The 26,467-nt window shown below is 39.3% G+C and overlaps 1 protein-coding gene and 1 long non-coding RNA gene across 6 annotated transcripts in view; one reads left to right on the top strand and one right to left on the bottom strand.

Moving 5' to 3' along the window:
• The window catches only part of LOC133644651 (capping protein, Arp2/3 and myosin-I linker protein 3-like), a 99,793-nt gene that overhangs the window by 42,239 nt on the left and 31,087 nt on the right, over positions 1-26,467 (top strand). For all 3 annotated transcript variants that reach the window (XM_062039328.1, XM_062039326.1, XM_062039327.1), the window contains exons 17-29: positions 2,673-2,742; positions 5,619-5,700; positions 5,782-5,878; positions 6,106-6,160; positions 10,785-10,957; positions 12,093-12,161; positions 17,423-17,516; positions 17,589-17,687; positions 20,769-20,888; positions 20,970-21,083; positions 21,158-21,333; positions 24,206-24,293; positions 24,356-24,478. In XM_062039328.1, the coding sequence (XP_061895312.1) occupies positions 2,673-2,742; positions 5,619-5,700; positions 5,782-5,878; positions 6,106-6,160; positions 10,785-10,957; positions 12,093-12,161; positions 17,423-17,516; positions 17,589-17,687; positions 20,769-20,888; positions 20,970-21,083; positions 21,158-21,333; positions 24,206-24,293; positions 24,356-24,478 (1,360 nt within the window). The remainder of the gene's footprint in view (positions 1-2,672; positions 2,743-5,618; positions 5,701-5,781; positions 5,879-6,105; positions 6,161-10,784; positions 10,958-12,092; positions 12,162-17,422; positions 17,517-17,588; positions 17,688-20,768; positions 20,889-20,969; positions 21,084-21,157; positions 21,334-24,205; positions 24,294-24,355; positions 24,479-26,467) is intronic.
• Positions 1-26,467, bottom strand: part of LOC133644657 (uncharacterized) — a 164,782-nt gene that overhangs the window by 2,383 nt on the left and 135,932 nt on the right. For all 3 annotated transcript variants that reach the window (XR_009824802.1, XR_009824801.1, XR_009824804.1), the window contains one exon: positions 20,734-20,916. This is a non-coding gene — a long non-coding RNA (uncharacterized LOC133644657). The remainder of the gene's footprint in view (positions 1-20,733; positions 20,917-26,467) is intronic.

Raw genomic sequence — 26,467 nt, forward strand, 5'->3', positions numbered from 1 at the left:
GCAAAAAAAGTTTTTTTACAGTATATGAAAAAACTAGAGCTGTCCAATAATATCGGACTGCCGATATTATCGGCCGATAAATGCTTTAAAATGTGATATCGGAAATTATCGGTATCTGTTTCAAAAAGTAAAAAAACCTTCTTACATTGTTTAATGCATCCAGCGGGGCATCACAACAAAATTAGGCATAATAATGTGTTAATTCCACGACTGTATATATCGGTATCGGTTGATATCGGAATCGGTATTTAAGAGTTGGACAATATCGGAATATCCGATATCGGCAAAAAAGCCATTATCGGACATCTCTAGAAAAAAGATGTCATTTAAAAAAATAAAAAACGCCAACAGACACCAAAACGCATCAATTGAATTTGTTTTAATCAGCCCGCTAAGTCATCCAGCAGGTATGAAATTAGAAAATTATATTGCTGAATAGACAATATGTCTGTCTAATACAGTCCATATATAAGTAAAGTACCAATGATTGTCACACACACACCAGGTCCGGGGAAATTATCCTCTGCATTTGACCCATCACCCTTTATCACCCCCTGGGAGGTGAGGGGAGCAGTGAGCAGCAGCAGTGGCCACGCCCGGGAATCATTTTTGATGATTTGACCCCCCAATTCCAACCCTTGATGCCGAGTGTCAAGCAGGGAGGTAATGGGTCCCATTTTTATAGTCTTTGGTATGACTCGGCCGGGGTTTGAACTCACGACCTTCCGATCTAATATGTTGACATGCATACGTGGGACAGAGCTGCTTTCTCACAGCAATTTCTGCACAACTGCCAGTTTGCACGCCCTTTGCGGACATATTAAATAGACTCAAAACAGCGGCCATAGAGCAATTTCAGTCCTGATAAATCACACTGTGTCAGAACGTGGACTTTAGCGGGGTTCGTTTTCCCGAGTTGCAAGGAAATTGGAGCGGACATGGCGTGAAGGTAAGGACATCTTTATTTTAACACTAACAAAAAGGTGTAAACCAGGGGTGTCCAAAGTGCGGCCCGGGGGGGCCATTTGCGGCCCGCAGGTCATTTTTTAACGGCCCCAAGGCACATTTTAAAAATACGATTGAAAAAAATTAAAAACATTAAAAGTGGTATTTAAAGAGCAAACAGGTGAAATGTAACAAGAAAATGTAGCAATGTTTACTCTAATCACACAAAGCTGCCATGTAGGCTGTTTCTTTCTTTAAAAAATAATAATGAATTAAAATCAATGTCATTATGAATTATTGACCTATTCAAGGCTCCAATTACGTCACATTAAATATTTAGAGATATTTTTTGGGGAAAATGTTGCATATTTTGTGTTTGCCGTGTAAAAAAACGAGCTGTTTTTTTTAAAGAAGGGCCTGAAACAAACAAACAAAAAACATAAACAACAATAAAACTTATAATTGACAGATAGATCTGAAGTTGATCTCGAGATTATTGTGTTAAAAGTAAACAGTAAAAAAAAATAAAAAATTATAATTTATTTTTTAACACTTTAATGAGTAGGGCCCTTTTGGATCCCCTACAATTTTAGTGTGATTAGTTATTGCTCAAAAAATAATAATGAATTAAAATCAATGTTGTTATGAGTTATTGACCTTTTTAAGGCTCCAATTATTATATAATCTCAAATATCCCACTTAAAAATTTTATTGGGTGAAAATATTGCATATTTTGTGTTTTTTTCATTTAAAAAAAAGGGTTTTCTTTGACAAAAAGAGCATACAATTTAAATATTTAAAAATGTTATATTGACAGACCTAATGTTGATCTAGAGATTGAAAAACTTGAATAATAACACAAATAATAATACTGAATACTGACAGATTTTTTTATATTTTTTGGACCAAAACCCTTTGGGGTCCCCGGTATCAAGCCTGAGTGGAAGCCAAAATGTGTATTTTTTATACATATATTGTATTGGTTTTTTAAAATAAAAAATATCAAAATGGCCCCTGCTAGCTTTGATTTTTAAATGTGCGGCCCTCAGTGTAAAAAGTTTGGACACCCCTGGTGTAAACAAAAGCGCGCACAAGGCGGAGGTACAAACTTGGCTAATGAAAACAAAAACTAGCACTTGGGCAAAAACTATGGACATGAAACAAAACACTTACTGTGACATAGCATGAAGAGAGCAGAGCATGAATAAAGTCATCAAGGACAAATAAAAGCAAAAACAGAGTAATGTCGCCAGGACGACCAACAGAAAAAGAGGCTTAAATAACAGTGACATGATTGACAACAGGTGCGTGAGTGAAAATGTGAACCAGGTGAAACTAACGGTTGCTATGGTGACAAAAACAATGGAGTGAAAACAGGAATTAAAAAGAGTCCAAAAACCAAACAGCACATAACTTAAAGAAAATATGATCACAGACATGACACACTGGGTGCGCTAAATAGTCATATTTAAATCTTTGTCTCCCAGCTTTGTGGGCTTTCTGATGATCAGCACGTATTCTGCGTTGTCATGACGACGGACACGCTAAATGGATTGCACTCCTTATTTTGCTCACTGAAAAGACGCCTTCCTCTGCGCACGCGTTTAGAAGATCAGCTTTGTGCTGTCAGCTTTGCACGTGTTTTAATGCATGCACATTTTCAGTAGATCAGGACCTTAATGTTTAGAGATCAACAGTACTCCAGTTTCTTCCTGCTGGCTCCACAGGGCCCTCCTAATGGGCTTAACGTCCAACCCTCACATCAACGATCTCCACTTGGACATCAGCAGCTGTGAGGTATGTGGACCTGTTGCTCCTTTTTCTGCTATTAATGTGCTATTTTAAGATGGAAGTGCCGCTGTGAAAATTACGCTCTTCCTTCCAGAGTGCGCATTACACTTTATGTTCGTCGACTGAGCCGTAGGGATGATGTTCGAAACCGGTTCTCCCGGTTGTGCGATAAGAAAAGAACCGTTCGATAAGAAAATAACCAATTCCATGGACTCAAATCCCTTTTTGAGAACCGGTTCCCGTTATCGAGGCCACTATAGTAAAGAAAAAGTGTTGGTTCTTTATTCGAAAGCCTGGGAACGAATCCCGTCCCACAGGAAATGCCCTGTGGCACGTCCCAGGAAATGACGTAGCTCAGTCATTAGGCGGCAGATACAGAAGCAGCAACAACAATGGACCGGAAAAAACGCCTCAAGGCATGGCTTCATTTTACAAAAAAATACGACGAGGAAACGGCTATCTGCAATTATTGCCAGGCTTCACTCTCATGTAAGGGGGGGGAAGTACAACAAGCATGATGAAACATGTTCAGGCCGTACATAACCTGAAGGTTAGAGAAAGGTGTCGTGGAGTCATTCCTGGAGGAGGCCACACTGATGGACCCCAGAAGGATGTTCCAATAGCAGCAGAAGTGCACTTTTTGGAGAGCTGTATTATTTTCAGTTTCGTGCCCAAGGGACTGATTTTATTTAACACTATATTATTATTTATACACCTATAGTGATCACAGAGACAGGTTGGTTTTGTGTTACTGTATATATTTGTTTTTCTAAAAAATCCCACTTAATATACTTTGGGTAACAACAGTCAATATTTATTTATTTTATTACATTTTTTTAGGGGGGGTAACAACAGTCGATATTTATTTTTTTATTTTATTTTATTTTTTTCTTATAAAATATAAGTGAGCTTTTTTTAAACCAAATATTGTGTGTTTTTTTCCATATACAACAACCTATCTGGATTCGATAAGAGAATCGATAAGGAATCGGTTCGATAAGAGGATTCGATAATGGGCTCATACTCGATAATTTCTTATAAAACATCATCCCTACTGAGCCGTCTTGTTTTTTAAAAAAAATCATATTTCGCTTGGAGAGGACCAACATGTTTGGTTCTGCAGCTTGCCACTACCGGATCGATCGCACATTTGTACAGAATTAAAAGTAACACTACTTGGACAAAATGCAATGCCAGAGACCTTTTCAGGGATTTTGAGTCATTCATTTAATTGCGTCCATATTTTTAATAAGATGAATGATAATGGTAAATTAATTAAGGCTCTCTAAGTAAAGCGACAATAACAAATTAAGAAAAGTTTTCTTTAAAACTAAAACTAATGAAGAATGAGTGTTTACTACGTTTTAACAGAAGTGTAGTTAGAACATGTTAAAACGAATAACCGGATATTAACAGTAAATGAACAACTAGATTACCATTTTCTACCGCTTGTCCCTGATAAATGACACAATATGTTACTGCATATGTCAGCAGACTAAATTAGGAGCCTTTGTTTGTTTATTTACTACTAAAAGACAAGTTGTCTTGTATGTTCACTATTTTATTGAAGACCTAAATTATTTTTTAATTGCAATAAGAATCATATGTTTAATGTACCGTAAACATTTTTGTGTGGTCCCCTTTATTTAGAAAAGTACCAAAAGTATTTAAATAATTTTGGTACCTAATATATATATATATATATATATATATATATATATATATATATATATATATATATATATATATATATATATATATATATATATATATATATATATATATATATATATATATATATGTATGTATGGGACCACAAAAAAAATGTTCTTACAGTACATTAAAAATATGTTTCTTAATGCAATCAAATAATTTTCGCCTTAAATAATATATGTACATATATACACACATGTACAGTATGTATATATGTATGTATATATATATATGTGTAAATATATGTATGTGTATGTATATATATATATATATATATCTATATATATATATATATATAGATATATATATATATATATATATATGTACACTACCGTTCAAAAGTTTGGGGTCACCCAAACATTTTTGTGGAATAGCCTTCATTTCTAAGAACAAGAATAGACTGTCGAGTTTCAGATGAAAGTTCTCTTTTTCTGGCCATTTTGAGCGTTTAATTGACCCCACAAATGTGATGCTCCAGAAACTCAATCTGCTCAAAGGAAGGTCAGTTTTGTAGCTTCTGTAACGAGCTAAACTGTTTTCAGATGTGTGAACATGATTGCACATGGGTTTTCTAATCATCAATTAGCCTTCTGAGCCAATGAGCAAACACATTGTACCATTAGAACACTGGAGTGATAGTTGCTGGAAATGGGCCTCTATACACCTATGTAGATATTGCACCAAAAACCAGACATTTGCAGCTAGAATAGTCATTTACCACATTAGCAATGTATAGAGTGTATTTCTTTAAAGTTAAGACTAGTTTAAAGTTATCTTCATTGAAAAGTACAGTGCTTTTCCTTCAAAAATAAGGACATTTCAATGTGACCCCAAACTTTTGAACGGTAGTGTATATATATATATATGTGTGTGTAATATATGTACAGTATGTATATATATTAACGATGGACATAATGTGATTAATTGTGATTAAATATTTTAATCATTTGACAGTCTTCGCATCAACACGTTCATTTTGACAGCGCAAATTAGAATAGTTTTTCTTTTATTGCAAAGCCCAGCCTTGTCTTTAATTACAATAATAATATAATATAATAATTGTCTTTAACAAAATGGTACTACGTAGCAGCCATCCGTCCAGTCGACCATAATTATAAATACAGAAATAACTCCACAATGTGACTCATGCTGTGTCTTCTCCACCCAAGCTACGCTCCGCAGGAGCAGCTGTTCTGCAGGAGCTCTTCCCCAGAGTCTCGTCCATCGGCACTCTCGATATCTCCGACAACGGTACACGTGTGACCTCAGTCCTCTCCTTTTTTTTTTTTTTGGGGTCCTGGAGCGAGTGTTGAGATGTGTTTGTGTTGACAGGTCTGGATGCAGACTTGCTCACGGTGCTGCCGGCTCTCTCCAGACAACCCTCCCTAAAACACCTCCATCTCGGCAAGAACTTCAACATCAAAAACAGGTGCTGTGCTCGGCTCTCTATAATGCGCCTTATTTGAGTCTCAGTTGTGCGTACGCATGCACAAAAAAAAACAACACATGCGAGCGCAGCATATGCCAGCTTGAATTAACAGCTCTGTTGACTCGACTTCACTATTTTTTTTCCCCTCCGCCGCTGCTCTCTGTGCAGCTGCAGGAAATGGCAATAATTAGTGTCAGCTCATTCAGTCTCACGTTTTGCATCCGCAGGGTTCTGGATGAAGTCCTGCAGAAACTGGTCCAGCTCATACAAGAGGAGGAATGCGTGAGTGAGGACAGAACAACATGAGGGTTCTGTAAATGTTTGCACAGGGTTAAGGCTAGGGATGGGTACCGCATTTGGTACTTTTATAGGCACTGACCAAATTCCATCGGAACTACTTCACAGAAAAATCAAAAAGTGCCATATTTACAAAACCCAAAACCAGTGAAGTTGGCACGTTGTGTAAATGGTAAATAAAAACAGAATACAATCCTTTCCAACTTATATTCAATTGAATAGACTGCAAAGACAAGATATTTGTTGTTCCAACTGAGAAACTTAATTATGTTTTGCAAATAATCATTAACTTACATTTTAATGGCAGCAACACATTGCAAAAAAAGTTGGCACAGGGGCATTTTTACCACTGTGTTGCATGGCCTTTCCTTTTAACAACACTCAGTAAACGTTTGGGAACTGAGGAGACCAATTTTTGAAGCTTTTCAGGTGGAATTCGTTCCCATTCTTGCTTGTTGTACAGCTTAAGTTGTGGTATTTTAGGCTTCATAATGCGCCACACATTTTCAATGGGAGACAGGTATGGACTACAGCCAGGCCAGTCTAGTACCCGCACTCTTTTACTATGAAGCCACGCTGTTGTAACACGTGGCTTGCCCTTGCCTTGCCGAAATAAGCAGGGGCGTCCATGATAACGTTGCTTGGATGGCAACATATGTTGCTCCAAAACCTGTATGTACCTTTCAGCATTAATGGTGCCTTCACAGATGTGTAAGTTGCCCATGTCTTGGGCACTAATACACCCCCATACCATCACACATGCTGGCTTTTCAACTTTGCGCCTATTACAATCCGGATGGTTCTTTTCCTCTTTGTTCCGGAGGACACGACATCCACAGTTTCCAAAAACAATTTGAAATGTGAACTCGTCAGACCACAGAACACTTTTCCACTTTGCATCAGTCCATCTTAGATGAGCTCGGGCCCAGTGAAGCCGGCGGCATTTCTGGGTGTTGTTGATAAATGTCTTTCGCTTTGCATAGTAGGGTTTTAACTTGCACTTACAGATGTAGCGACAAAATGTAGTTAATGACATTGGTTTTCTGAAGTGTTCCTGAGCCCATGTGGTGATATCCTTTACACACTGATGTCGGTTTTTGATGCAGTGCCGCCTGAGGGATCGAAAGTCCGTAATATCATTGCTTACGTGCAGTGATTTCTCCAGATTCTCTGAACCTTTTGATGATATTACGGACCGTAGATGGGGAAATCCCTAAAATAGCTCGTTGAGAAATGTCGTTCTTAAACTGTTGGACAATTTGCTCACGCATTTGTTGACAAAGTGGTGACCCTCGCCCCATCCTTGTTTGTGAATGACTGAGCATTTCATGGAAGCTGCTTTTATACCCAATCATGGCACCCACCTGTTCCCAATTTGCCTGTTCACCTGTGGGATGTTCCAAATAAGTGTTTGATGAGCATTCCTCAACTTTATCAGTCTTTTTTAGCCACTTGTGCCAGCTTTTTTGAAACATGTTGCAGGCATCAAATTCCAAATGAGCTAATATTTGCAAAATATAACAACGTTTTCCAGTTCGAACGTTAAATATCGTGTCTTTGCAGTCTATTCAATTGAATATAAGTTGAAAAGGATTTGCAAATCATTGTATTCTGTTTTTATTCACGATTTACACAATGTGCCAACTTTACTGGTTTCGGGTTTTGTAAATACCTTTGTTACAAGTGACGTCACATTTGGTTGCAGACTAGACACTGGCGCAATTTCAATTTTTAACAACAACAAAGCAATTATGTGTGTTAGAAAACGCATGAACGTAAAGTAAGGCTCCACTCTTCCAAATTGCGCTAGCTTGATGCTAATTTCCATTGGATTTTCCATAGACAGGCTACTTTTAGCATTAATGATTTTTCACGGCGATTTCAACACCTCCAAATTTGGCAATGAAAACTACACCCAAGATGAATGTTACGATCAAACAGCCGGTGTGTAATATGCACACTACTTACAGTATAAACACTTTGTAGGGCGCAACATAACACATTCAGCTACTTCCTCGTGAGACAACATACCGCAGATAGCCAATACAGTACTGCCATCTAATGCATTGCAAATGAGACTCAAATGTAATAGAACACATGACACAATCAGCTAATTTTCAGATGCTACATGAAAGAATAAAGTTTTAAGATCAAACAATTTAAAAGCAATGGTAGGAACAAAAAACACTAAGGTATTTATTATTATCCATCTGAAATGGATTTTGCTGTCTTTAAGTTATTTAAAAAATGAATTTTTTGGCGACAATAATTCATGAAGTTAAGCTTACAACACAGTAAGGTGAATGATACGGACACATTTGTTACTGAATCATTTCTAACACGCTTATATCTTCCTCTGAGACTTTGTATCTGTAAGTAATATGCAAATATAGATATTTGATATTTGTTTATACTAGGGATGTCCGATAATGGCTTTTTGCCGATATCCGATATTGTCCAACTCTTTTATCACCGATACCGATATCAACCGATACTGATATATACAGTCGTGGAATTAACACATTATTATGCCTAATTTGGACAACCAGGTATGGTTAAAAAATAATCAAATTAAATAAGATAAATAAATTAAAAACATTTTCTTGAATAATAAAGAAAGTAAAACAATATAAAAACAGTTACATAGAAACTAGTAATGAATGAAAATGAGTAAAATTAACTGTTAAAGGTTAGTACTATTAGTGGACCAGCAGCACGCACAATCATGTGTACTTACGGACTGTATCCCTTGCAGACTGTATTGATATATATTGATATATAATGTAGGAACCAGAATATTAATAACAGAAAGAAACAACCCTTTTGTGTGAATGAGTGTAAATGGGGGAGGGAGGTTTTTTGGGTTGGTGCACTAATTGTAAGTGTATCTTGTGTTTTTTATATTGATTTAATTAAAAAAAACAAAAACAAAAAAAACCCTATACCAATAATTTAAAAAACGATACCGATAATTTCCGATATTACATTTTAAAGCATTTATCAGCCGATAATATCGGCCTGCCGATATTATCGGACATCTCTAGTTTATACCAACAAATATTGTTCAATTAAGGACCCTTATACGTATCTCTAGCTTGTGTGCTATTGTGCGCTTAGCTGTTGTGTAGCTGCTAGCTCCTAGAAGCCTTTATAACCTACCATGTTTACCTTTTGTACATGACTTCAGTAAAATACGAGAAAAGACAACCATGTGTGCTTGATGGAGGACATTTAGATGTAGTAAACACACTGCAGTATCGGAGCGCTTACTGTATATCGGAGATTAATACGATACTTGTTTTTTTTGCGGATATCGGACTGATATCAACAGTGGATCACCCCACGCTTAGTTTTTATAGCTTAATATATTTGCTGTCCACTGAAAATGAAACACAGCTCCTCCGCATTGCCAGCCTGCAAATATTTACACAATAAAGTGACGATACCGCGGTACAAGATGTACACTGATTACTCTAAATTACATACATTTTCATGGTATTGTATAGTAAAAATGCTTTCTGATAGAGATGTCCGATCGGCCGATAAATGCTTCAAAATGTAATATCGGAAATTATCGGTATCGGTTTCAAAAAGTACAATTTATGACTTTTTAAAACGCCGCTGTACGGAGTGATACACAGACGTAGGGAGAAGTACAGAGCAGTTGCGTCTGCCAGTCATACTTGCCAACCCTCCCGATTTTCCCGGGAGACTCCCGAATTTCAGTGCCCCTCCCAAAAATCTCCCGGGGCAACCATTCTCTCGATTTCCACTCAGACAACAATATCGGGGGCGAGCCTTAAAGGCACTGCCTTTGCATGCCGGCCCAGTCACATAATATCTACGGCTTTTGACACACACAAGTGAATGCAATTCATACTTGGTCAACAGCCATACAGGTCACACTCAGGGTGGACGTATAAACGACTTTAACACTGTTACAAATGTGCGCCACACTGTGAACCCACACCAAACAAGAATGACAAACACATTTCGGGAGAACATCCGCACCGTAACACAACATAAACACAACACAACAAATACCCAGAACCCCTTGCAGCACTAACTCTTCCGGGACGCTACAATATACACCCCCACTACCCCGCCCCCCCAAACCCCGCCCACCTCAACCTCCTCATGCTCTCTCAGGGAGAGCATGTACCAAATTCCAAACTGCTGTTTTGAGGCATGTTAAAAAAAATAATGCACTTTGTGACTTCAATAATAAATATGGCAGTGCCATGTTGGCACTTTTTTTCCATAACTTGAGTTGATTTATTTTGGAAAACCTTGTTACATTGTTTAATGCATCCAGCGGGGCATCACAACAAAATTAGGCATAATAATGTGTTAATTCCACGACTGTATATATCGGTATCGGTTGATATCGGAATCGGTAATTAAGAGTTGGACAATATCGGCAAAAAAGACATTATCGGAAATTCTTTCTGAAGTATGAAAAGTGTTGCTACATGAATTATTTATGTGTGTGCCCTGCGATGCCCCTTCTCTATATCACCGCGCACACATATCGTCAATAATTCAGACACAGAGTATGTCATGTCGCGTCGACACGTGTCTCAAATGCACTTCCTGTGTTGGTCTACAGGCCCTGCAGACTCTGTCGCTCGTCGACTCGCGCCTGCGCTCTCGGGGCACGGTCCTGGTCAACGCCCTGGGCAGCAACACCTGCCTGAGAAAGGTGGACCTGAGCGGCAACAACATGGACGACATCGGCGCCAAGATGCTGAGCAAGGCCCTGCAGATCAACACCACCTTACGGTAAAGCTGGGTAGTTAACAGAAGTATCTGATTTAGAGAATGCACTGCAAAAAGTCAGTGTTCAAAAACAAGAAAAAAAATACAAAAATGAGGGGTATTTTATTTGAATTAAGCAAAATTATCTGCCAATAGAACAAGAACTTTCCAAAACAAGTAAAATTAGCTAACCTCAATGAACCCAAAAATACCTTAAAATAAGTATATTATCACTAATAACAAGTGCACTTTTCTTGGTAGGAAAAAAAAAGACCTTTTTGCTCAATATGTTGAAAAATATTCTTAAATTAATTAAAAGCTAGTGCCATTATCTTGACATAATGATATGCGCTCGGCATTACATTTCCTGAAACCAGCAAACTTATACTAAAAACTAGTTTATTGTTCTTAATGAAAAGGCAACAAGGCAACCGCTTGTTACTCTCGGGGTCTCCTAGCTGCTCAGGCAAATCATATGGTCTAAAAATGCATTTTTCCATCGACAACATGACATCATCACGTCAAGTGCATGCTCTTTCAGTCAATTAGTGTGCATATACACAGCCCGGCCCCCGGCCAAAACATTTTTTATTGTAATTTTGAGGAATCCATCTGAATGTGCATGAACTATTTTTGTTCAAAATTGTTTGAAATGTTAAATATTAACTGTCAGTTTACTGTACTGTGCCAACTGTACTACTATATGAGTACATATTTTCTATTGTTTCATTGAAAATAAAACAGCAAAGTCCATTTGGCTGTCATCTGTTTTAATTATGAGACACAATTGTGTCAAAATCATGATTTTTATTTTTTTCTTCATGCTTGAAGTAAGAAATGATTACTTTAAAAAAAAGTACTTTTATACTTGTGAGTGTTGATGACACAGCTTTGCAACAGTTGATATTCTACTTTCAATCATGTTTTACTCAATATATGTCATCAAATCTCAGCTACAAGCTATAATATCTTACTGAGATCATTTAGGACCAAAACACTTAAAACAAGTAAAACACTCTAACATAAAATCTGCTTAGTGAGACGAATTATCTTATCAGACAGAAAATAAGCAAATATCACCCTTATTTGAGATATTTAATCTTACTTAGATTTTAGTTTTTGCAGTGGAAGGGTTCAAACCCGACTTGTGCCCCTGCAGGAGCGTGACATGGGATCGCAACAACACCACCGCGGCGGGATTTCTGGACGTGGCCCGAGCACTTGAACAGTAAGCATCTTTTTTTTTTCTTCTACATGTTTATTGCTAGAGTATAAGTCAAATGCACATGAAAGCCCAACAACAACAACAACAGAATCTCATCAAATATTTTGTGTAATGTATGGCAGGAGTGCTTTGCTCTTTTTAAAGACCTACTGCAAAAATCACTAGTCAAAGATCCTCTAAGGCAGTGTTTTTCAACCACTGTGCCGCGGCACACTAGTGTGCCGTGAGATACAGTTTGGTGTGCTGTGGGAGATTATGTCATTTCACCTATTTGGGTTAAAAATATTTTTTGCAAAGCAGTAATTATAGTCTGCAAATTAAGTGTTGTTGTTGAGTGTCGGTGCTGTCTAGAGCTCGTAACCGCGTAATACTCTTCCATATCAGTAGGTGGCAGCCGGTAGCTAATTGCTTTGTAGATGTCGGGAACAGCGGGAGGCAGCGTGCAGGTAAAAAGGTATCTAATGCTTAAACCAAAAATAAACAAAAAGTGAGTGCCCTTGAGGGAAGGCTATGTAGAACGAAACTAAAACTGGCTACAAAGTAAACAAAAACAGAATGCTGGACGACAGCAAAGACTTACTGTGGAGCAAAGACGGCGTCCACAATGTACATCCGAACATGACATGACAATCAACAATGTCCCCACAAAGAAGGATAAAAACTATTGAAATATTCTTGACTGCTAAAACAAAGTAGATGCGGGAAAATATCGCTCAAAGGAAGACATGAAACTGCTACAGGGAAATACCAAAAAAAAGAGAAAAAGCCACCAAAATAGGAGCGCAAGACAAGAAGTAAAACACTACACACAGGAAAACAGCAAACAAGTCCAAATAAGTCAGGGCGTGATGTGACAGTACATCTACTTTGAGACAAGAGCTATAGTGATGCATGCTTGGTTATGCTTTAAAGTCATATTCAACAATTGCGACGACGACTTTTTATTGTCTACTGAGTTTCGTTTTTTAATGATTTCTTCCGGATTTTTCAACGCAAAAAATGTGCCTTGGCTCAAAAAAGGTGGTGGAACACTGCTCTAAGGCAGTGTTCCCCAACCACCAGTCCGGGGACCGGTACGGTCAATGACGCATTTGCCAGCAACATTGATTGTGTGAATATGGTTTTCTACACCAAAATTCATCTATTTTTTTCCTTCAACTTCTTCTTATTCTCCAGATTTTGACGCGCTCTACCTTCCACTTTTTTTATGCGATTAAAACCATTCCAATCACAGGCTTTCCCTTGACAAATTTCCCAAATTCCCAGATTTCCCAGAATTCCAGGCTTTCCGGGACATTTTCCCACTCAAATGAATTGGCCATTTTTCAAATTTCCACCATTTCCACATTTTTCAACCGATTCAAACCATTCCACCTTCAACATATTCCATTCATCCTGGACATTGAAACTACAATTTTTTTAAGTTAAAAAATGTTTCCAGTTTTTTTAAACCCTTTTTTGACCCTTTTTTCTGGCGACTATTCCTTCCACATTTTTCAACCCATTTCAACCGTTCCACCATCAAAACATTCCTCTTACTCCGGACAGAAAACAAAGTTGTTTTTCGAACTGGAAAAATTCCCGGTTTTCCCGAAATTCCAGGAATTCCTTAATACCATTTCTCAATTAAAAATGTTACTACTTCAACATTTCTCGACCGATTTGAAAAATTCCAACACCAACAATTTCAACACATTCAGAACATTCACATTTTTTTGCATTTTCCCAAATATTCCCTCTTTTCCCGAAATTCCATGCAATTCCCATTGAAAAGAATGGGACATTTTGCAAAGTTCCACAACTCCCACTCAAACCGTTCCAACTTCAAAATATTCAGCCTGTTCAAGAATTGTGTGCTCCCTTTCAAAAACTGTAAAAAATTAAAAAAAATCACGGAATTCCAAGAATTCTCAGTTTTTAGGGACATTTCCCCCATGACAAATTAATTATCCATTTTTCACACTTCCACAATCCCAACATTTTTCAACCTATTCAATTTGGTGAAGTTGCATAATTTCCCACGGCACACCAGGCAATAACCAGTGTGCCGCGGCACAGTGGTTGAAAAACACTGCTCTAAGTGACAGGAGCAAGCTGATGTTTTTAAGAAACTAATGCAATAAACAGTAGTCAAAGATCCTCTACATGACCAAAGAGCTTTTTTTGGTTCTAAGAACCAACTGCAAAAAAACAAGAGTCAAGTATCCACTATGTGACAGGATCACTCTGCTGTTTTTAAGAACCTACTGCAAAAATGTAAAAGCCATGTTTTGAACTATACTAGCCAGCCAGATGTGGCGTGTGAGCCGCCAGCTGAATAGTAATGTGCATTTTGCTCTTTGGGGGGTTTTTTGTGTGTTCTTCTTGAAGCCACTTAATAGCTGTAAATAAACAGTTAAAAAATATATATTGGAAATTGGGCTTTAAGATTAAAACAGGCAACATGAGCCCAGTAAGTTGTTGTTATTTGCTATCTTAAAAGGCTGAGACTTGCCTTCAGGCCGACGAGGACATGCTTGAAGAGAGCATTACTCACTCTGTAGTGGAGTGGACTTTACGGCGCAAGCCAGCGGGGACACTGAACTGAACTAACCTTTAAATATGGAAGCAACTCAGGAGGAGCGGTTCAAAATGATGATCTTTACGATTTGTTAAAGTTAAAAGTAGGGATGACTGCCGATATTATCGGCCGATAAATGCTTTAAAATGTAATATCGGAAATTATTGGTATCGGTTTCAAAAAATTACATTTATGACTTTTTAAAACGCCAGAGCGCCAATAAACCTTAAATGCACTGCCTTTGCGTGCCAGCCCAGTCACATAATATCTACGGCTTTTCACACACACAAGTGAATGCAAGGCATACTTGGTCAACAGCCATACAGGTCACACTGAGGGTGACCGTATCAACAACTTTAACACTGTTACAAATATGCGCCACACTGTGAACCCACACCAAACAAGAATGACAAACACATTTCGGGAGAACATCCGCACCGTAACACAACATAAACACAACAGAACAAATACCCAGAACCCCTTGCAGCACTAACTCTTCCGGGACGCCACAATATACACCCCCGCTTCCCCCAAAATGACGATCTTTACGATTTGTTAAAGTTAAAAGTAGGGATGTCCGATAATATCGGACTGCCGATATTATCGGCCGATAAATGCTTTAAAATGTAATATCAGAAATTATCGGTATCGGTTCCAAAAAATTACATTTATGACTTTTTAAAACGCCAGAGCGCCAATAAACCTTAAAGGCACTGCCTTTGCGTGCCGGCCCAGTCACATAATTCCTACGCATTTTCACACACACAAGTGAATGCAAGGCATACTTGGTCAACAGCCATACAGGTCACACTGAGGGTGGCCGTATCAACAACTTTAACACTGTTACAAATATGCGCCACACTGTGAACCCACACCAAACAAGAATGACAAACACATTTCGGGAGAACATCCGCACCGTAACACAACATAAACACAACATAACAAATACCCAGAACCCCTTGCAGCACTAACTCTTCCAGGACGCTACAATATACACCCCCGCTTCCCCCAAAATGACGATTTTTACGATTTGTTAAAGTTAAAAGTAGGGATGTCCGATAATATCGGCAGTCCGATATTATCGGCCGATAAATGCTTTAAAATGTAATATCAGAAATTATCGGTATCGGTTCCAAAAAATTACATTTATGACTTTTTAAAACGCCAGAGCGCCAATAAACCTTAAAGGCACTGCCTTTGCGTGCCGGCCCAGTCACATAATTCCTACGCCTTTTCACACACACAAGTGAATGCAAGGCATACTTGGTCAACAGCCATACAGGTCACACTGAGGGTGACCGTATCAACAACTTTAACACTGTTACAAATATGCGCCACACTGTGAACCCACACCAAACAAGAATGACAAACACATTTCGGGAGAACATCCGCACCGTAACACAACATAAACACAACAGAACAAATACCCAGAACCCCTTGCAGCACTAACTCTTCCGGGACGCTACAATTTACACCCCCGCGTCCCCCAAAATGACGATCTTTACGATTTGTTAAAGTTAAAAGTAGGGATGTCCGATAATATCGGACTGCCGATATTATCGGCCGATAAATGCTTTAAAATGTAATATCAGAAATTATCGGTATCGGTTCCAAAAAATTACATTTATGACTTTTTAAAACGCCAGAGCGCCAATAAACCTTAAAGGCACTGCCTTTGCGTGCCGGCCCAGTCACATAATTCCTACGCCTTTTCACACACACAAGTGAATGCAAGGCATACTTGGTCAACAGCCATACAGGTCACACTGACGGTGGCCGTATGAACAACTTTAACACTGTTACAAATATGCGCCACACTGTGAACCCACACCAAACAAGAATGACAAACACATTTCGGGAGAACATCCGCACCGTAACACAACATAAACACAACAGAACAAATACCCAGAACCCCTTGCAACACTAACTCTTCCGGGACACTACAATATACACCCCCGCCCCCCCAACCTCAACCTCCTCATGCTCTTTTAGGGAGAGCATGTCCCAAATTCCAAACTGCTGTTTTGAGGCATGTTAAAAAAAAGAATGCACTTTGTGACTTCAATAATAAATATGGCAGTGCCGTGTTGGCATTTTTCCCCATAACATGAGTTGATTTATTTTGGAAAACCTTGTTACATTGTTTAATGCATCCAGCGGGGCATCACGACAAAATTAGGCATAATAATGTGGTGATTCCACGACTGTATATATCGGTATCGGTTGATATCGGAATCGGTAATTAAGAGTAGGACAATATTAGATATTGGCAAAAAAGCCATTATCGGACATCTCTAGATAAAAGTTAAAGTACCAATGATTGTCACACACACACACCAGGTGTGGCGAAACTATTCTCTGCATTTGACCCATCACCCTTGATCACCCCCTGGGAGGTGAGGGGAGCAGTGAGCAGCAGCTGTGGCCGCGCCCGGGAATCATTTTTGGTGATTTAACCCCCGATTCCAACCCTTGATGCTGAGTGCCAAGCAGGGAGGTAATGGCTCCCATTTTTATAGTCTTTGGTATGACTCGGCCGGGGTTTGAACCCACAACCTACCGATCTCAGGGCGGACACTCTAACCACTAGGCCACTGAGTAGATTTGCCAACTCTTTCAAGAAAAAGGCTAATTTTGTTGCAATGCATCAAAGAGATAGAATTATGACAAGAGTATTATGTGATAATTCTCTCTCCCCCCGCAGTAATTTCACCCTGCAGTACATGCCTCTTCCCCTGAGTGACATCAGCCAGGCGTACCGCAGCGCCCCCGAGAGGACGGAGCAGGCACTGACCAAGGTGTGCGCCCCCTCCTTGGCGTCGCCTCGGACCGCCGAGCCTCAACTCCTTGTTCCCTCCGTTATGTCGCAGATCCAGCGGGCTCTGGTGAGGAACAACCAGACTCAGCGCTTCTCCCAGCGCCAGGCTCTGCGGCTGCACCAAGGCCTGGTCACCAGCACCGCCGAGCAGGTATATTGCTATGGGAGCTTTTTTTCGCCACAGCGCCATCTTCTGGATCTGGTGTGGTATAGCTATCGTGTGTTTACAGGTTATACTGTTTTTGTTGTCACTATTTTTGTAGTATTGTGCACCTTTTCCACTTTTTTGCATTGTCCAACATAATACAATGTGTATGTCACATACAACCAGGGACGTATTTAGTCATTTGGGGGCCCAAAAACCTCAACATAACATGGTCATTTTTTGTCAGAAACTGCCACAATGAATATCAATCACTACTGTAATTGACAGGGAGTTAATAACTTGTATCAACATGTAAGATTTTTGATGATCATTATTTTAAGTAGCACAATTTGACTAAATGTGACGGGTAGCGCTATTATTGTGAAGGCCGCAAGTAATGTGTGACTGGTGGGGAAAAGAGAGCTCCTGACGGTGGTAAATTTTGAACGAGAGGAGAAGTGCCTCTTGAGTTCCTACCTGCCAAGCTTGCTCTATATATACAAAACCCAAAACCAGTGAAGTTGTCACGTTGTGTAATTCGTAAATAAAAACAGAATACAATGATTTGCAAATCCTTTTCAACTTATATTCAATTGGATAGACTGCAAAGACAAGATATTTATTGTTCAAACTGAGAAACTTAATTTTTTTTTGCACATAATCATTAACTTAGAATTTAATGGCAGCAACACGTTGCAAAAAAGTTGTCACAGGGGCATGTTCACCACTGTGTTACATGGCCTTTCCTTTTAACTACACTCAGTAAACGTTTGGGAACTGAGGAGACCAATTTTTGAAGCTTTTCAGGTGGAATTCTTTCCCATTCTTGCTTGATGTACAGCTTAAGTTGTTCAACAGTCCGGGGGTCTCCCTTGTGGTATTTTAGGCTTCATAATGCGCCACACATTTTCAATGGGAGACAGGTCTGGAAATAAGCAGGGGCGTCCATGAAAAAGACATTGCTTGGATGGCCACATATGTTGCTCCAAAACCTGTATGTACCTTTCAGCATTAATGGTGCCTTCACAGATGTGTAAGTTACCCATGTCTTGGGCACTAATACACCCCCATACCATCACAGATGCTGGCTTTTGAACTTTGCGCCTAAAACAATCCGGATGGTACTTTTCCTCTTTGGTCCGGAGGACACGACGTCCACAGTTTTCAAAAACAATTTAAAATGTGGACTCGTCAGACCACGGAACACTTTTGCACTTTTCATCAGTCCATCTTAGATGAGCTCGGGCCCAGCGAAGCCGGCAGTGTTTCTGGGTGTTGTTGATAAATGGCTTTCGCTTTGCATAGTAGAGTTTTAACTTGCACTTACAGATGCAGCGACGAACTGTAGTTACTGACAGTGGTTTTCTGAAGTGTTCCTGAGCCCATGTGGTGATATCTTTTACACACTGATGTGGCATTTTGATGCAGTGCCGCCTGAGAGATCGAATGTCCGTAATATCATCGCTTCCGTGCAGTGATTTCTCCAGATTCTCTGAACCTTTTGATGATATTACGGACCGTAGATGGTGAAACCCCTAAATTCCTTTCAATAGCTGGTTGAGAAAGGTTTTTCTTAAACTGTTCAACAATTTGCTCACGCATTTGTTGACAAAGTGGTGACCCTCGCCCCATCCTTGTTTGTGAATGACTGAGCATCTCATGGAATCTACTTTTATACCCAATCATGGCACCCACCTGTTCCCAATTAGCCTGTTCACCTGTGGGATGTTCCAAATAAGTGTTTGATGAGCATTCCTCAACTTTATCAGTCTTTTTTTGCCACTTGTGCCAACTTTTTTAAAACATGTTGCAGGCATCAAATTCCAAATGAGCTAATATTTGCAAAAAGATGAAGTTTCCCAAATCGAACATTAAGTATGTTGTCTTTGCAGTCTATTCAATTGAATATAAGTTGAAAATGATTTGCAAATCATTGTATTTTGTTTTTATTTACCATTTACACAACGTGCCAACTTCACTGGTTTTGGGGTTTGTATGTCAAAATGCCAAATATCGGTGGCGATAATGCTATGTTAGCCAATTCGGTAAAGAAAAAGCAAATGATCACACTGCAAAAAGTCAGTGTTCAAAAACAAGAAAAACTAGTGGGAGTTACAGGCAGTTTGTTTTTGTTTTTTCCTAGGGGGCGCTAGAGCGCAATTTTGATTTTTGGGGTTAGGTTTTTTGACTAAAAATTTTAGGTCACGTTTTTCTATGTGTGTGTCAAATTTGGTGAGTTTTGAAGCATGTTAAGGGGGTCAAAGTAGTGCGCAAAGCTGTGGAAGAATAATAATAATAAACCTTACAAAAACAATAGGTCCTTTCATCCCATTGCAAAAGGACTCCCTTTGGGATTCCTTTGACAATGGGCCGTGCGGGCCCTAAAAATACAAAAATGAGGGGTATTTTACTTGAACTAAGCAAAATTATCTGCCAATAGAACAAGAAAATTTGGCTTGTCAAGACTTTCCAAAACAAGTAAAATTAGCTAACCTCAATGAACCCCAAAATACCTTAAAATAAGTATATTCTCACTAATAACAAGTGCACTTTTCTTGGTAGAAGAAAAAAAAGAGACCTTTTTGCTCAATATGTTGAAAAATATTCTTAAATTAAGTAAATGCTAGTGCCATTATCTTGACATGATTTTTTTTTTTTTTTTTTTTTTTCATGCTTGAAGTAAGAAATTATTACTTTAAAAAAGTAGTTTTATACTTGTGAGTGTTGGTGACACAGCTTTGCAACAGTTGATATTCTAGTTTCAAGCATGTTTTACTCAATATAGGTCATCAAATCTCAGCAACAAGCTGTAATATCTTACTGAGATCATTTAGGACCAAAACCCTTAAAACAAGTAAAACACTCTAACATAAAATCTGCTCAGTGAGAAGAATTATCTTATCAGACAGAAAATAAGCAAATATCACCCTTAATTGAGATATTTAATCTAGCTTAGATTTCAGTTTTTGCAGTGCAGCTCTCACAAGTGATGGTATTTTAAGATGTGTTAAGATATTCCCCCCCCCTTTGAGACCGATATTACCGGTATTACCTTTGACCCTCCTGCTCGTGTGTGTGTGTCCCGAGGTGATGGAGCGGCTGTGTGCACGTGTCCAGCAGCAGGTGTGCACGCTGCGAGGTGTCGGGGAGGCGGACGACATTCAAGCTGCCAAACAAGTGCTGAAAGAGGCCAGGAATTCCCGCGCGGTGAGCGATGCAAAATCTACAAATCGTGCTGGGGAAAAGAAAAAAGAAAAATAATTAATTAATGCATATTTCCTCACCAAGCTGTACCCCTCCCTGTGCGAGCTGGCCCACGTCCTGTCCGTGGACGGGCCGGTGCGTCAGAAACTGGACTCGCTGGCGGGCGACTTGGCCAAAGCCGCAGACAAGGAGCTTCAGGTTTTCCTTTTCATAGATTCTTTGCACCACAACGTGTAGAGAATGTGGACTATAAGCGGCGGTGTCCCGTGCAGGTGATCGTCGACTCCATGGTGTCTCTCTGCCGAGAGCTTTGCCCTTTGTCGTCCGCGGCGGCAGAACGCCTGAGCCCGCCGCTCTCATCTGTCTCGGAGCGCGTGTCCATCCCACGCTCCGCCATCCGCACGGCCCTGTTGGAACGAGCGGCGCAGGACATTCACCGAGCTTTAGAGTAAGACGGGAAGTACAGTGACGGTCGGATGTGTGGTCAACAAAAGCTAATGTCCGGGACGGCTAGGCCTGGGCCGATAACACATTTTCTTTGATGATATATTGACCTAGGAATTATTGCCATTATTTTTCTGGGACCAAATTACCCATTGATGTAATGATAACACATAATAATGCATGTATATATATATATATATATATGTAAAGTAAATCTGAACAGCTGATATGGGCATCTACATCAACTATATGATTTGCCTGAGAAGCTGGACAGGACATCCGATAAAAAAAAAAAATAAAAAAAAAAATAAAATAAAATAAAAAAAATAATGCATACTTGCATATACTTGCAAATGCAATAAACTTGCATTTCTAGTGTATTTTAACATTGTAAACGGAATGAAAATGTTTAAATCTGTCATGATCCGTGGTCCAGATCATGTTTTGTTTAGTTATGTTCTGTTCGTTTTTGGACTCTTTTAGTTCCTGTTTGCGCTTCCTTGTTTGTTTTGTCACCATGGCGACTCATTAGTTTTCCCCTGTCTCATATGTTGGGGACACGCACCTGTTCTAATGAGGAGACGACTATTTAAACCTGTCTCGGGCTGGCGACATTACTCTGTATTTGCTCTGTTCATGCCATAGATTCATGCTCTGCCAAGTAAGTTTTGTTTCATGTCCATAGTTTCTGCCTATGTGTTAGTTTTTGCATCATACGCTAAGTCAGGGGTCACCAACGCGGTGCCCGCGGGCACCAGGTCGCCCGTAAGGACCAGATGAGTCGCCCGCTGGCCTGTTCTAAAAATAGCTCAAATAGCAGCACTTACCAGTGAGCTGCCTCTATTTTTTAAATTGTATTTATTTACTAGCAAGCTGGTCTCGCTTTGCCCGACATTTTTAATTCTAAGAGAGACAAAACTCAAATAGAATTTGAAAATCCAAGGAAATATTTTAAAGACTTGGTCTTCACTCGTTTGAATAAATTCATTAATGTTTTTACTTTGCTTCTTATAACTTTCAGAAAGACAATTTTAGAGAAAAAATACAACCTTAAAAATGATTTTAGGATTTTTAAACACATATACCTTTTTACCTTTTAAATTCCTTCCTCTTCTTTCCTGACAATTTAAATCAATGTTCAAGTAAATACATTTTTTATATTGTAAATAATAATAAATACATTTTAATTTAATTCTTCATTTTAGCTTCTGTTTTTTCGACAAAGAATATTTGTGAAATATTTCTTCAAACTTATTATTATTAAAATTCTAAACAATTATTCTGGCAAATCTAGAAAATCTGTAGAATCAAATTTAAATCTTATTTCAAAGTCTTTTGAATTTCTTTTAAAAATTTTGTTCTGGAAAATCTAGAAGAAATAATGATTTGTCTTTGTTAGAAATATAGCTTGGTCCAATTTGTTGGTCCAAAATGTTTAAATCTGTCATGGTCCGTGGTCCAGATCATGTTTTGTTTAGTTATGTTCTGTTCGTTTTTGGACTCTTTTAGTTCCTGTTTGCGCTTCCTTGTTTGTTTTGTCACCATGGCGACTCATTAGTTTTCACCTGTCTCATATGTTGGGGACACGCACCTGTTCTAATGAGGAGATGACTATTTAAACCTGTCTTTGCCAGTTAGTCGGGCTGGCGACATTCTGTCATAACGTGGAGGTTTTCGCAGCTTACTGCGAGATTTGTTCTCCCGGGATGCAATCAGACTATATCGGACAAGGCTTGAAGGTAGGAACATTTTTAATTGTTCGCTATCAATAGGTACAAACAAAAGGGCGCACAAGGCGAAGGCACAACTTAGCGTATGATGCAAAAACTAACACATAGGCAGAAACTATGGACATGAAACAAAACTTACTTGGCAGAGCATGAATCTATGGCATGAACAGAGCAAATACAGAGTAATGTCGCCAGCCCAAGACAGGTTTAAATAGTCGTCTCCTCATTAGAACAGGTGCGTGTCTCCAACATATGAGACAGGGGGAAACTAATGAGTCGCCATGGTGACAAAACAAACAAGGAAGCGCAAACAGGAACTAAAAGAGTCCAAAAACTAACAGAACATAACCAAACAAAACATGATCTGGACCACGGATCATGACAAAATCTATATATACTTTGTCTGTGAGCAAAATATTGCACTTGAATAAAAGTTACGACCAAAAACCATAAAGTATCTTCGGGAGGGGATTGGTGGGGGCACAAAAATATACACAACAAAAAACTAATAAAATAGCTAAATAAAGTATTGACAAAGTTGCACTTCAATATTGAACATGTCGGCAGAGGTCAAGTTGTACGTTACTTAATTGACAATCAAGTTAAGACCTCCTTAAAGAAAAGTGCAGAGTAACAATATAAATACTACAGTTTATACAGATATTTGAGGGTGGAGTCGGCTCTCTTGGTTGCTTTGTTGGGTCTGCTCCTGTCTCTGGCCATGCTCCCCCCACCTGGTTGCATCAACTTTGCTCTTTTAATGTTTTTAACATCCTTTGTGTTCTTTGATGTTTCCCTCTTACACACATGTTTATGTGTGCTATGGCTATGAGGTTTTTTTCTCTCCTTGGCCTCAGTCTGGACCGCCTCTCCAGGGGCCCAGGCTTTTTTTATACTGATTTTTTTTCTTCTCATTGCGATTTATCGAGGTCTGGAAAACGTACCGACGTTATTATTCATTTATAGTCGTTTAATTGATTTATCGAACGTCGGCCCAGGCCTAAGGATGGTCTCTAAAAAAAAAAGCTGTGGATGTAGTTTTTTTCCACACATTTGAAGTATCCAATCTTGTTTATATTTGACTTCAATGGAACGACCGCGACTGAACATCATGTCTCAGCCGTCTTTTCTCTTTCTTTCCCGCAGAGAAGTCAAACTGTCCGTGGTCTCCTATCTCACCAACTCCATTGTTGATCAGATCCTGCAGGAGCTCTACTCCACTCACAAGACGCTGGTGAATACAACGCCGTGAAAGACGTCACGAGGGCCAAACTTTAACGACGTTGTCCGTCTCAGACCCGACAGGTGTCTTGTCACGTCAAACGCTGGGAGGGGACGAGCGACGACGGGACGGGCTGGAGGTTCAACAGGCACCGGGACTCTCTGGACATCACGGACGAGGAGCTCGGCATCAGCATAGTAAGTGAGGAGAGGGAGAGGGTCAAGGTCCAGTTCTGTGCAAACTGGAGTAATAGGTCCACATCATGCAAATATTTGGACTCCAGGGTAACAGTATTCTCCTGGGAAAAAAGGAACATACTGTATTTTTCGGACTACAAGGCGCACTTGAAACCCTTTCATTTTCTCAAAACTCGCCAGTGCGCCTTATAACCCGGTGCGCCTAATGTATGGAATAATTTTGGTTGTGCTTACCGACCTTGGAGCTATTTTTTTGGGTACATGGTGAAATGACAAGTGTGATCAGTAGATGTAGTCACACATAAGAGATATGTGTAGACTGCAATATGACTCAAGTAAACACCAAAATGTTATATGTTCCATTGAAAATATAGACCATTACACACGGCGCTCAAAAATCTATCAAAATGTTTTAGTACGACTTTGGTAAGCTATGAAGCCGCCCCGCTTGATGGATTATACTGTGCTTCAACATACAAGTATTATTATTATGTCTGTAAGGTAAGACATTTTATCTGGAGTTTTGCTTCGCAATATTATGCAAAAGGAACTTTTCTTGCCTTCTGATCTGTATTTGGGATCTGCATAAGTCCTGAAAATGTGCGCGCGTCCGCCTTTGTAGTCTATAAACTTCTTCTTTTTCCTCTATCTTCTTGTTATGGGACATCAGGCCTGGCCCTAACCAATCTGGCGCCCTAGGCAAGATTTTAGGTGGCGCCCCCCCACATCGGCAGTGAAGTGTATATATTCACAAGAAACCGAATAGCTTTGTCTTTGACCTTTTTTTTTACTTAAAGAAAGCAAATTAACATATTATATGAGAATGTTATGTTATGATTATCTTTAACCGAATCACAGCAGTGCTCAAATTAAAAAACAGCATTCCCTCTCATGTGATATTGCTTAATTAACATTAATGATGTGCACTTTAACAACTAGGCTTACAACTATACCTAAGTCCCGGGCGCGGCTACGCTGCTGCCCACTGCTCCCCTCACCTCCCAGGGGGTGATCAAGGGGATGGGTCAAATGCAGAGGACAAATTTCACCACACCTAGTGTGTGTGTGACAATCATTGGTACTTTAACTTTAACTTTAATATATAAAGGGGTGGAAAAGTAACTATTACCTGCAGGGGAAACATTAGCTAACCAGAAGGCAATAACAATGTAAACAAAAAACACCTGCTTAAAAGATCTAATACAAATGTCCCTGAGGAATGTAAGGTGGGAGTACTGTAATTACCTAACGTTACATTATTATTTTCCATAACAATTTAGCCCCCTCCACAATATTAACCCGACGTTAAAACAGAACTAGCTATTTATTGATTAGCAATTGCCGAATCATGTAACATTAGCTTAATGCTAAAGCTAAAAATCCAGGTTACTATCACATTCTGTAACAGACAAATAATTTCATGTAGGCTAACGTTACCTACCTGCTACCTCTGTCTTTTTCTCGTTTCTCCTCCTCTTCTTTTCTATTTTTTCTTCCCTGGGCACCTGACAGTTTTGGCCGTTTTGACATCTTGTGTTGATTTTTTGATGTGGTAAGAGTCATGATACGGGAAGGGAGGGGGCGCACCATGCGGGGGGATGGGGAGGGGGCGTAATGTTGTAACAAATAATATTTCTATTAAATAGGCTTTACTTTGCATTTTAATTAACGTGGGATTCTTTTTTGTATTTAGAAATAATAGTACTAACTTTTTTTTTTTTTTTTCTCCAACATTTGTGGCACTGGCGTGGCGCCCCCTGATGGACGGCGCCCTTAGCATTTGCCTATACGGCCTACGCCACGGGCCTGCCCTGTGGGACATTCATCCTCCGCTGTTGCCATTTCTAATATAAAGTAGTGTAAAGTTCTTACTTATATCTGTCAGTAAACTCGCCATGAAAGCGCTAAAACATACCGGTGTAGTGAGTTTACATTATTCACCCAAGGAACTTTAGTTATTAGAGAGTTCCGATGAGGTCAGCGTATATG

This window comes from Entelurus aequoreus, linkage group LG27 (assembly GCF_033978785.1).
Source record: "Entelurus aequoreus isolate RoL-2023_Sb linkage group LG27, RoL_Eaeq_v1.1, whole genome shotgun sequence".
NCBI classification, from domain to species: domain Eukaryota; kingdom Metazoa; phylum Chordata; class Actinopteri; order Syngnathiformes; family Syngnathidae; genus Entelurus; species Entelurus aequoreus.